The sequence below is a fragment of the Panthera leo genome, chromosome A1 (genome assembly GCF_018350215.1).
Source record: "Panthera leo isolate Ple1 chromosome A1, P.leo_Ple1_pat1.1, whole genome shotgun sequence".
Lineage (NCBI taxonomy): Eukaryota > Metazoa > Chordata > Mammalia > Carnivora > Felidae > Panthera > Panthera leo.
In genome coordinates, this window is record NC_056679.1 from 1,817,372 (window position 1) to 1,830,142 (window position 12,771).

Below are 12,771 nucleotides of genomic sequence, written 5' to 3' on the forward strand. Positions count from 1 at the left end.
CTCTTAACTCCCCCTCTACTGATCGGTACCCTCAAGTGCTGCCTCTCTGCACTCTGTCATAGTCAGGGTTAGATATTCTTTCTGTACTTGAGACAGAGACTCTGATACTTAAGAGGGTCAGAAACAAAAGCTGTTGTGAATAATTTAGAGTGGTGAATTTCAATGAAATCAGATCAAAGTTGATTGATGAGGAGTATACTGTCATACCAAAGCAAACAGCAATTAGACCAGTATAAAATACCATTAGTACAAATCTTAGAAGTGTAAGAGGTTAACACAGCAATGTTTCATTTACCCCAGATTATAGAGAATTAAGTTAGTATCTGTTAATTTTCCAAATACAGCCAACAAACATTTTTTTTTTAAACAAACTTTTTTAACATTTATTTATTTTTGAGAGAGACAGAGACAGAATGCGAGTGGGTTAGGGACAGAGGGGGAGGGAGACACAGAATCGAAAGCAGGCTCCAGGCTCTGAGTTGTCAACACAGAGCCCGACGCGGGGCTCGAACTCACAGATGGCGAGATCGTGACCTGAGCCGAAGTCGGACGCTCAACCGACTGAGCCACCCAGGCGCCCCCCAGCAAACATTTTTAATGCAACTTCCTCCACGTAAATTTTTCCAAAATTATTATTTCTAAGGCAATTATTACATGATGTTGGAATCAAGCAAAGACTTGGAATCTGTCTACTAAAATGTATGAGGCTTCACGCCCCTTGACAAAGTGCACCGGAGTCCAGTGCTTTTTGTTGTACGTTTGCTCCGGTTTCTTTGCTGGTGTCCACCACTCGCTGTGGCCAGCAATCTGACCAGCACTGACGAGCAGCCCCGAAGTGATCACTGTCGTTTTCAACGTGCTAGAAACCACGTAATAAAATGTACTACAACTATGTCCAAAAGAAATTCTAAATTAAAATACTCTACATGACTTTCTGGAGGCTTAGTCCAAGGCTCTTACTGTTTTGACAAAGGAGTCGGAAAATATGGGTTCTAATGGTCCAAAATTTACCACCTCAAGTAACTGGGAGCAAACCGCTTCATCTATCCTGGCCTCAGTTTTCTCATCTATAAGGGGAGTTAATACCCTCTGCCCCACCTAATTCATATGATTGTCCAAAGGTTCCCATTAGATAATGCAGGTAAAAGTATTACATATATGTAGCAGCTTATGAAGTGAGAAGGTAAAACAACAGTATTTTTATCATTATCATAAAAAAACACCTATTTTGGCTTTTCTGGTCCCACTTCTTGATTATCTACATTCTACGAAATTAAAGTCACAAGAAAACTTACAATTAAAAAAAAAGAAAGCCATAACTGAAGCATCACTAAAGCAATGTAGTAGATGCTCAGTAAATCTTAGTTGGATTAATGAATCAACATTTACCTCTATGCCTAACACTCTATTAACAAAAGGAAAGTGGAAAACGAATCCATGATGTGTTTGCTATTCTTTTAGCACTTGTGAATTTCAAAATGAAAATTTAAATATGTAAAACAAATAGAAGACATTCAATGAGGTCTCAAAGTTATAAATGAGTTTTAGTATGTTTTCTTTCACTTAAGTACTGGAAATTCACAATTCACTAACTTAACTGTTGTCTTCGCATTACAAGTCCTATAGCAGCATTCTCATTTCTAGTGAAAGCCATTAATTTCATGACAGTGAAAAAATACCCTTCAGAAATGGCTTGCCTTACTCATCAGCTTACTGTCACAAGCACAAGATATTCAAACACTAACTCCAGCTGACAAAATAAAACACTCTTGTTCAGAGAGAGGACTGTCTCTTATAATAGCCTGGCTCTTACCCCAGGAGATTTATTACCAAGAATAAACTTTATGAAAGGTTGCCATACATAAAGCAGACTTCCAGCTGCTCTTCTAAGCAAACATCAATGAGACTTGTGATAAGAGAGATTAGGTTGGCTATCACATCCAGGGGCAGCACTGCTGTAGACAAGTGAATTTCTCACCCACTTCTCTCTAGCACAGGAAAGAGGAAGACAAGAGGCTTAAATACTAAATTAAAGAGCTTTAAAAGTGATTTAATATACGCCTAGTACTTTCAAAGGAAATAAGCGTGAAATAGGTGAAAAACTCAGCTTAAATGTTAATTTAAAATAAAAAATTTAGCTAATTTTCTTAGGAAGTAAAGTCTCCATTTCTATCCCTCTCAAATTAGTAGAGCAGGTCTGACATTAGTACGAAGTATGATGAGGTAACCACGGCAACTTTTATAACCACAGAAGGAAAACAGCCTGTCCACAAAGACACGCACGAAACGACCTATTATTTAATAATTGCACAAACACAATTACTCTGAAAATATATCATGATACCTGGAAAATGTACCGTATTTAAAAATATAACCTCCTTAGGAAATGCTTTATGAATCAGTATTTTCCCATAAAACTATCTGTGAAGAACAAACACTGTAAGAAACTTAAAGCATTTAAACGAAAAGTTATTATGTTGGTTACATGTATTTTTAAAAAATGCACTTTCCACTCATGAATAAAAGCATGAACACTTTCTTCTGATTTTAATACTTAAAATATTACCTGACAGAAAAAGAAGTGACGTAACGTAGCGTGTGTCCCAAAGTTCTACAAGCCAAAGGGTGTTAGGCTGCCACAGAAGTGAAACGCACGCTCACTGAATGCTCACTAAATGCACTTAATTAACATTGCCTTGCCTCATCTGGGGAGCCCCAGACATGGACATTATTAAATGTGTTTGACAAACAGTATTAGCAAAGCAGAGCCTAGAGATGGTAAATAATTTGTACAGGTTAGTAAGGTAGTAAATGGCAGAGATGGGTGGGATTTACGCCTAAATGTGAATCCAAAATCAGAATCGGTGTTCTGTTACACTCTACTGCCCCTAAACTTATTTGCACATGTACTTTACACTAGACAAGGGGATGGGCCACCAAAAAAATATACTCTTAGAAAGGGAAGAGGGAGAGCCAGACTACAAACAGTTTCTGACCAATGAAGGTGGATGGGAGCATTATTCTAGAAGAGGTATGATGGGAAAGTTACTTACTTAACTTAGTAAGTAACTTAACTTACTAACTTAGTAACTTAGTAATTCATAAGGTCAACCCTTTCATCTGTTGAAAACCATCAGTCATTTATCTCTTCTTAAAACCTCTTCTCTTAAAATCACCCGTATAAAGAAAATTTCAGGGGCACCTGGATGGTTCAGTCAGTTAAGATTTCATGCTTTGTGACTCTGAGCCCCACATCCAGCTCTGTGCTGACAGTGCAGAGCCTGCTTGGAATTCATTCTCTTCATTCATTCATTCTCTCTCTCTCTCTCTCTCTCTCTCTCTTTCTCTCTCTCTCTCTCTCATTTTCCCTCTCCCTCTCTCTCTGCCCCTCCAACTCTCTCTCAAACTCTTTTAAATCAAACATTCTCCCACTGGTATTCATGTCTCTGAGACTAAGAAAATCTTAAGTACATTCTTAAAGCATTCCCACAAACTTAATGGTCTCAGAAGAAAACAGAGAAGTATACATAGCAAAATGTTTTACTGGTCCGTAACCTCATTGTTTCAGATCTGCCGAATGAGCTAGTTTCAAGCTGCTGGGCAAAGACAAGTAGGGACGGCCACACGGTGGCCTTTTGCCACACGGGCATTTCACCTGCTGGGTAAGCGTGAAAGTACTTTTCTAGTTAAATGTTTCAGCATGCTCCCCGATGTAAATTCATCCAGCAATCTTGAAATTAAATTCTATCTCCCACTACACATTCTCTACAACTATAAAAGTTCTCAACCCTGCTAGTAGAAAGTCAACTTAAAACAAAAAAAACTTTGTTTTGGAATATTTCATGAGGATATTAAATTTATCCACTATTCTCAGAGTGTATGCACCGTGAACAGGACAAAATCTTTTCTAACTCAAGAGTTACATCTGTTCTATCATTGTCAAAACATCAGTTATTTCAGTGACTCAAAAAGATCCAAATGCCAGGTTGCACTGGGACTACTTTCTGTGGTGGGTCAAACTACCCAAGGGGAAAGAAAGGGAAGAACACAATTCCTGAGAATGTGTTCATTCCTGAGAGGCAAGGGACTCTTGATCCTTTGCCTTCGGCGTCCAGAGCCATAAAGCTACTTGTGGGGGATGAGGACAAGCCACAGAAATTCTTCCTTAATGCTGAAATCCCAGCTGATGTGATCGCCAAACTAACCAGGGAAAGAGCGTTAGTCATAAACGTATAGATCTCAGAATTACTAGTTAAGTTCCTAAAGTTTAAATCCTGGTCAGCCACAATGAAGCAAACTCCTTTGCTGCAGATTGGCAAATGAAACAGTCTGTCCTTAAGTAGAATCTAAAATAGGAAGAGTAACTTGATTCAGAACAGTAAGGGGCTAGGATAACATCTCTCAGTAGCAGCCTCAGTTCCAAACCTTTTCCCTACTACTTCTGGCTACTTATCTCCACTTGCTTTTCCTTCAAGCATCAACAACAGCCACCATTGGCCATGGCCATTAGTCAGGCAACAAATGCTAACAAAAATCCATGCAGATAACAAGACTGCCATTATGCAACTGATGTAGGTAACCCTGAGGCACCAGCACGTCAAGGGCAAAGCTCTTCGTCAGAAATGGGTACCGTGCCTACTAACAAGATTAACAGAAGTAAAAAGTAGCTTCCCAATCACTTTTATCTAAAAATTTTAAATGGAACCTTGAGGACTATTTTCAAGGGAGCTTCTCACTACACAAAACAAAGCCAAAATGACTCCTAACACGCAATGACTCAAACATGCACGTTTTTACTTTCTTTCTTTTTTAAGTTTTTAAGTAATCTCCACACCCAACGTGGTCTCAAACCCACAACCCCAAGATCAGGAGTCACTTGCCCCACTGAGCCAGCCAGGAGCCCCAAAACACGCACGTTTTGAAAGTTGTTAGTTTATGCAAACAACTAAATACTAAGATTAAGTGAAAAAGACAAAAACAGAAACAAAACAGACATAAAAATTAGACCTTCAGAGTATCAAAGTGTCTAGAACTGCACTGTCCAATATGATTGCCACTAGCTACGTATGGCTGTTTGAATTTCAGTTAAAAAAGAAATTAAAATTAAACATTCAGTTCCTCAGTCACACCAGCCACACTTCAAATGCTCAAAAGCCACACGTGCCTGGCACAGTGGTGACATATTGGAGTACAGATCTAGAACATTCACATCAAAACAGAAAATTCTATCGGAGAGCAGTACTCTTGAAGAAATCTGCCACCAAAATGGCAAACAACACAATATCTGTACAATTAAAAATCAAAACAGGAATAGAAATGCTCTGGGGCGCCCAGCTGGCTCAGCTGGGGGAGCATGTGACTAGGTCTCCGGTCTCAGGGTTGTCGGCTCGAGCCCCACATTAGATATAAGAGAGTACTCACATAATTTTTTTTTTTTTTTAAAGAAAGAAATGTTCTGTATCTTGACTCCTAGAAATGTACATCTTCATGGATACGGTAATACATGTAAATTATTCCTCAATAAAGATGATACGGGGGGCGCCTGGGTGGCGCAGTCGGTTAAGCGTCTGACTTCAGCCAGGTCACGATCTCGCGGTCCGTGAGTTCGAGCCCCGCGTCGGGCTCTGGGCTGATGGCTCGGAGCCTGGAGCCTGTTTCCGATTCTGTGTCTCCCTTTCTCTCTGCCCCTCCCCCGTTCATGCTCTGTCTCTCTCTGTCCCAAAAATAAATAAAAAACATTGAAAAAAAAAATTTTAAAAAAAAAATAAAGATGATACGGAAAAAAAGAATAGATATATGACCCCTGGCATATTCCAAAGGAAAAACAAAACATACTTTGGGTATGTAGAGGAAGGTCCAAAATCCTGACAACTCGCTTCCGTGGTCCCTCGGGTGAGACCCTCCTACATCAGCCAGACTGGAGGGCAGATGGCTAGAGAAAGAGGAGGGTGCGGGTCTGCTGGTGGTACAGGTGTGCGGGGCAGGAGGACCAACACACTATGGAAATGAAGGGACGCTGCGTGGGCTCCTCCAAAAATGTACCTGCAACCTATCCTCAAACTGTCAAGTTAATTATTAAACTCACACCGCTCACTGAGGGGCCACTGAAAGAGGTAAAGTAATTCATAAAGAGTCATAAGGTGCACAGTCGCACACAGCTATCTTCCAAATGATTAAAGAAAAGAAACTGGGAGAATGAAAAAAACTACCCAAAACATTTAAAGATTTAAGACCTGAAAATCAGGACAGCCAGGTATTACCATTTCCAATCCCACAATATCCTTCAGCTGATTAACAGTCCACAGTTCTCCCCAGGACCACAGCTGATCACTCAACACCAGCTCCAACTCTGAAGAGGCACTACCACCAGTCACTCTCCTAGGCACGACTAGTTCTCAAAAGGCAGACAGGAGATTGAAAGGGGGGGAAACGGGCTCTCCAGAGTAATTCCATCACGGACAATGGTTCTCAAATTTGTTCACTTAACACCTGGTAGGCAGCCCAAGTATACCTTGGCCCATTACTGTAGCAACGTGAAATAATCCGTTACGTTACGTGTCACTTTATTCAAACATCTCTATTATCACTAGCAGTTGTCGAAGGCTTATCAAAATGGAGGAAAAGAAATGGTTGCATATATTACGGTGTGTTAGCTTATAGTATTTTACACCATTATAATGATGACTGTGAACACTGGCAACATGGAAAAACAGAATCAAACGAAAAAACAAAGTCCATTACATCTAGAGTACGTGAACGTATAAAAAGGGACTAAAAGAAAACACGAACGAATGAAAACTGCTCGATTCTCAGGCTGTGCACTTTTTCTTTAATGTAGACGTTAGTATTGCTGTGTTATCTGCAAAATACAGAATAAAAATTTTAACTATTTATAAATACAGATAGCACACTTACCACAGTGGGATTGCCACTACTTATCAACTGGCTGACTTCATGAAAGATGCTTTTGCAGTCAATTGATTTATCTAAGGATCCTCGTTTTACAATGACTGCTACTGCTAACAGAATCTGTTCCCGAACATACTTTTGGAGGCTGTAAAACAGAAAGACCATCGTGAACACCTTTACATGATCCCAATATAAACATAGTCCCAAGTTTCTCCCGACGCCGGACGCTACTAATCACACGGCTCACACGGGAGGGTAGCACAGCCTGCCGGTTATGCACTGTCTCCGGAGCCAGGAGATCTCGACTTGGATCCATGCTTCGTTACTTACGGGCTTGGTGACCCTGGTACGCAAGACAGTTTCAGAGCCTTAAATTTTCTCATCTGTGAAACGGGGGTAACATTAACAGGGTTGTGACTAGGATCAAATGTTCTTCAAACTGCGCCCAGTGCATACTAAGTGGTACATAAATGTTAGCTGCTTCAGGCAGTGTTCAAGAGATCTAAGTCAGTTCACTGAGAGCCAGATTGTGATTCTACCAATAAAAAGAAATTCTGATCTAATATCCATCTCCAACCAGTAGTATAATCTTAAGCCCACTCCCTTTAATGTGAAAAGGCAACAGGCTAGCTCCCCAAAATATATTATGGACACACACACATTTTTAAAAAACGTTTTGGAGTGCCTGGGTGGCTCAGGTGGTTAAGCGTCTGACTTCAGCTCAGGTCATGATCTCACGGTTCGTGGGTTCCGGCCCCACATCGGGCTCCGTGCTGACAGCTCAGAGCCTGGAGCCTGCTTCAAATCCTGTGTCTCCCTTTCTCTCTGCCCCTCCCCCACTCGCACTCTCTCACAAATAAACATTAGAAAAAAAATTTTTTTTAAGTTCTAAAATTCCTTATCTAAACTGTGCTCTTCAGTGTGATGGCAGAAGCAATGATCCCAAGTGAAGGAATTCTACAAAGTACACAAAGTAGACTAGACCACTAGGGCACAGAGATTTAGTTGTCCTGTCACAACCTTTTCTTAAAGGTAAGGCTCAGATAACGTAACTTTATAATCCGGCTTCTAGAATGCCACAAGGATACACCAACCACGTGCCCTTTGGAATAAACCCCAAATTCCTTAACGTGGCTTACAAGCAGTGGGACCCAACCCAGCTCTCTTTGGACACTACCAATCTGTTGTCTTATACCCTGCAAAGTGTCCCCATTGGGACATAACTGATACGGTCACCCACTTCACCAGTCTGTCACGGTCAGGGACCTCCTCCTGCCCTCTCTGATCCCCGCTTCCACATTCGCTCAAAACTGCAGACATGCTGAGCTTCTTTCAGCCCCTGGCGCAATGCACAGACCTCTGAACGTCTGTGTCCTCTGCTAAGACTGTGATGTCCCTTTCTCCAGAGGGGACTCCCTGAAGCTCCCTGAACATGGTGGGCCGTTACTAAGGAGGGCTCCCTGACACATGACAGGCATCTATCAGACATACAAACATGCCCCCCATGTCAAGACTGAAGTGAAAAATATTCCTTCAAAATACACACTTGAAGCACTCATAAGCAAATAAATGCAGAGATTGTACGGGAAGAACAGGAGGAATGTGAGTTAACCAAAAGGAGTTTTTGTACATTTCGGGGGACATGACAATTTCAAATACACCGACTCCTACTAGAAAGTGTACATAAAGCTAGTTTTAACGACCTCCATTGGCAAGAATTATAAATTACTAGGAAAATAAATAATAGCTCACATTGGTTGGTGTTTATGTTATGCAAGGCTATAAACGAACTTCACAAAAGTTAATACATTCAACCCTCACAACTACCTTTTGAGTACAATACTATTATTAACTCTAATAGCTAATTAAATACTAATAATTTTAGAAACTAATGCACAGAGAGGGCAAGCAATCTGCCCGTGCACACAGTGGCAGCAGTAGATTCTCAACCGCCCTGCCATACTGTCAGGCGCACCTGGCATTTCATTCTGTGGAAATGCTATCTCAATTAGGAGGAAAAAACTAGAAAAGAGAAAGTTCTGTGTACCAAACGAGAAGTATACAACACTATGTATGCAGCATTCACAGTATTCTACCTATGCGGTATACCAACAGTTTTCACTTGACTCTGGTCCATACTGTAGGAAAGTCTACAAGATAAAAATGTCTGTGTCATGAAAGACAAAAAAAAAGGCAGAACTATTCTAGATTAAAACAGAGTAGAGACTAAATACAATGTATAATCTGCGGTTAAATCCTGGATCAAACAAATAACTTATAAAGGAGGAAAGGATATCAATAGCATTATTCAGACAACTGGGAAAATGAGAATATAGGATCAAAATTATATTAGATTAATTTAATATGCCAATTATATCAAGAGTATCGAGGGCACCTGGGTGGCTCAGTCAGTTAAGCCTGTGACTTCGGCTCAGGTCATGATACCATGGCTGGTGAGTTCAAGCTCCACCTCGGGCTCTGTGCTGACAGCTCAGAGCCTGGAGCCTGTTTCAGATTCTGTGTCTCCCTCTCTCTCTGCCCCTCCCCTGCTCACACTTTCTCTCTCAAAAATAAATAAACATTAAAAATTAAAAAAAAAAAAAAAAAAAAGGATGAAGTATCCTAATTTCTGCAGCATACTTTCAGGTGATTCAGGGGAAAATGCATATATGTGAGAGAAATCAAATGTGACAAAATGTTAACTGAGCCTCCACTGGGAAAGAGTGTGTGTGTGTTCATTGTATTATTCTTTCAACTTTGCTTAAAGTTGTGGTTTTTTTTTTTAGTGTTTGGGGGGAAATATGTAAGTGAACTATTTCAATGTGGAACCTTACAATCAACTCCAAAATAGCTTCTGAACTAATGAAAATTACTGAAGAATGAGATTGTTTTGGATAATAGAAGAGATCACGTGCATGTGTGCACGCACGCACACGCACACACGCACACACGCAATCGAAATCTACCACACACGTAAGTCTATGAAACTCTCCAGAGTTCAGCAGTTCCAACTTGGGGAGGGTGGAGAAAAACTGGGATCGATGAGCAGCTCCAGGAGCACACCCAAATGGCCTCGTCAAACAACAAATTAAAATTTAAATAAAGAAAATCAGCATGAAGGAGAAGAGAAAGGTTTGAAATTGGGACAATTGCCCCTTATTCTATTAAAACCAGAAAAAACAAGCCAAACCCTCCCTTTGCATACATCTCTATCCAGTCATCTACAGAAAGGATTACCCATTACACCTGTAACGTTTGTTTACAGGCTAAGTAAATCTTGCCTTCTTTCTCTTATGCATTTTTCTTTAGGCAAAGCAACTGGCACTTACCTGCATGCTAAATTCACGCCAGTAATTATTATTAAATATTATGAGCTCAGAAGACCGCGAGTGAACAACCCGTAGAAAGAAAGGTGTGCTCTAAATTATGTTTAAAGCTTCATGCATATTGATCACCATTAATCGACATGCCTAGTTACCAGGAGTTCCAATTAGAGAGCATTTCTTCACCGAATTTGAAAGTGTACGTGTATGGAAAAAGGACTCAATTGTTCAACTGCACAAATGGCAAACGTGCGGTGTGCAGTGCCTCTTCGTAAAACACGACTTGGTATTTGAGGGATTTACCAAAAAAAAAAAAAAAATCACACAAGCAATGAATGTACAGATCTTGTAAAATGTTCAAACAATACAACGTACGTAACACAAAAAGAAAACTCACTTTTACCCTATTTCTTAAAACTGATCCATTTTCCAAAAGAAAGTATTGAACAAATTTGGTGCTTTCTCTTCTACAACCTTCCTAATGTGCATTTCCACGCATATGTATGTGTAACACTTGGTGTTTTAATGGCACCTGACCACCCTTTGCACCCGTGTCCTGGAATACTCACCTATGTCTTACGATGCTACCAAACACCGAAAAAAGAACGACTATGTACCAAGGATTTTCCATGGAGTCCAAGATCAACTTTTACTCATAAGCAAAATCTTTGGATCTAAACGTCCACAAAAAACCCTTAATATCCAGCACCATCTTTTCCAAGAAACAAAACCCTGTATCATAAGCTTAAATATAAAGTCGTATTTCATTAAGCAGTATAACAACCCACAACCACGTGTGTGTGAGTTTTTAAAATATGAGCCCAAGCAGAACTTAACCATAAACATCTATCGTTAAAAACATAAAGGAAAAAAGGGAAAGAAAGAAAGAAAGAAAGAAAGAAAGAAAGAAAGAAAGAGAGAGAAAGGAAAAGAAAAGAAAAGAAGCGAAAAGAAAAGAAGCGAAAAGAAAAGAAAAGAAGCGAAAAGAAAAGACAAGACAAGACAAGACAAGACAAGACAAGACAAGACAAGACAAGACAAGACAAGACAAGGGCAGCACAGGTATTGGAGCAGTGCCTCCGCCATGTACTTACTTAGGCCTCTGTAAGACATAGGTTAAAAGGAATGTTCGCAGTGACTCGATGCTACCTTTTTCCAAGAGAATCCACTCTCGGACAACTGCTTCCATTATGGCTGTGGCAGCTTGAAAGAGGACATAGTCCACTTTACTTGTTTCTGAGGAGAAAATTGGAAACTTTCTTTAAACAGCAATTCCTCCTTCTTTGAACAGTTTGCATTTATTAATTTAAAAACAGAACTTTTCAGACAAGGAATAAGATGGTTACCTGTTCTTTTTTTAATCCAGTGACCTTGCTCTAGCACCACAAAGAGGTTAGTTCCTCTCAGAAGACACCCCAGGCAGGTGGCAGCTAATCACCGATCACAATTTTCACAAACTTTCCTCACCTCTCTTCAACTGTTACTTCCAAAGCATGAAGAACTAAAAAATAACACAGCTTTAAAAAAAATAAAAATAAAAATATAAAGCAATCAGAGAATTTCCTGAGAGATTCTCACCCTGTGCAAAATAGAGCTTTGCATTTGCAAAATATCTTAATAAACTCGTCTTTGAACATTACTATTTGTGGTGAGCCATGCTGTTAAAATATTTGTTGAGAAATTAAGCTTTCAGCAGGATGGCCCATCCCCAATAGCAAGTTCAGAAATAAACACAATCACATTCAGGTTATTTTTCTCAAAATGTTAAAAAAAAAAAAAAAAATGGGAGTCACATTTACCCAAGGTGAGAAGTTCTTGTGAATTTTCTGATTGCAATACTGATCAAACTGAGTAAAATTCCAAAGCTACACTTAGAAAACCCCAGCCTTAACTAGCAAGTTATAGTATCTGAACTAAAAACTGAATCAGGAGGGAAAGAAAAAACAGAAAATTAACATACCTAAGAAATATTTTAATTTTCCATTTTTTCTTTTATTCACCCATACCACTACAATCAGTTTCCAAACAGCATTATCAAAAGGGAGAAACAGTCAAAATGAAGTCAAGAAAAAGTAGAAATTTTCTGGAGTTCTGAAAAATAACCGTCATGTGAAATCCATGAAAGTTTGGGATTAGACTGCAGGTTATTTGCCAAGATCACTAGACATGAGTATCCGAGAGCCCTGAGAAGTTAACTCCAGGCATAGAATGGCACCTTCAAGAATTCATCAGAAGAGCATGAAGACATAGGGAGGCACATCATGTTCTCTCCTACTCAAGCTCAGGTCATTTAAAAACCTTGAGTGATCTTGACACAATACGCTATAAAAATGGGTGAAAAAAAGGTACACCCTACATAAATGCCATCAATTTAGACTACCAAATAGGAGTTTTGAACATAACAAAACCAAAAAGAGGACCCAATTTGGACCTTTTTAAAAAAGTTTGATTATTCCATGCTTTCTTAACATGCATTCTAAGTGAGATGATCATCAGAACTCACAAAAATTTAAAAACCTTAAAATGTTACCAGTAAAGA

The 12,771-nt window shown here is 39.6% G+C and overlaps 1 protein-coding gene across 7 annotated transcripts in view; it reads right to left on the reverse strand.

Moving 5' to 3' along the window:
• Positions 1-12,771, reverse strand: part of XPO4 (exportin 4) — a 114,483-nt gene that overhangs the window by 68,271 nt on the left and 33,441 nt on the right. For 5 of the 7 annotated variants that reach the window (XM_042926675.1, XM_042927170.1, XM_042926010.1 and 2 more), the window contains exons 3-4: positions 11,327-11,468; positions 6,916-7,054 (exon numbers count right to left, since the gene is read on the reverse strand). In XM_042926675.1, coding sequence (XP_042782609.1) covers positions 6,916-7,054; positions 11,327-11,468 — 281 coding nt within the window. Of the gene's footprint in view, positions 1-6,915; positions 7,055-11,326; positions 11,469-11,578; positions 11,750-12,771 lie in introns of all 7 variants that reach the window. The other 2 variants (XM_042926992.1, XM_042927078.1) reach the window with 2 other exon arrangements.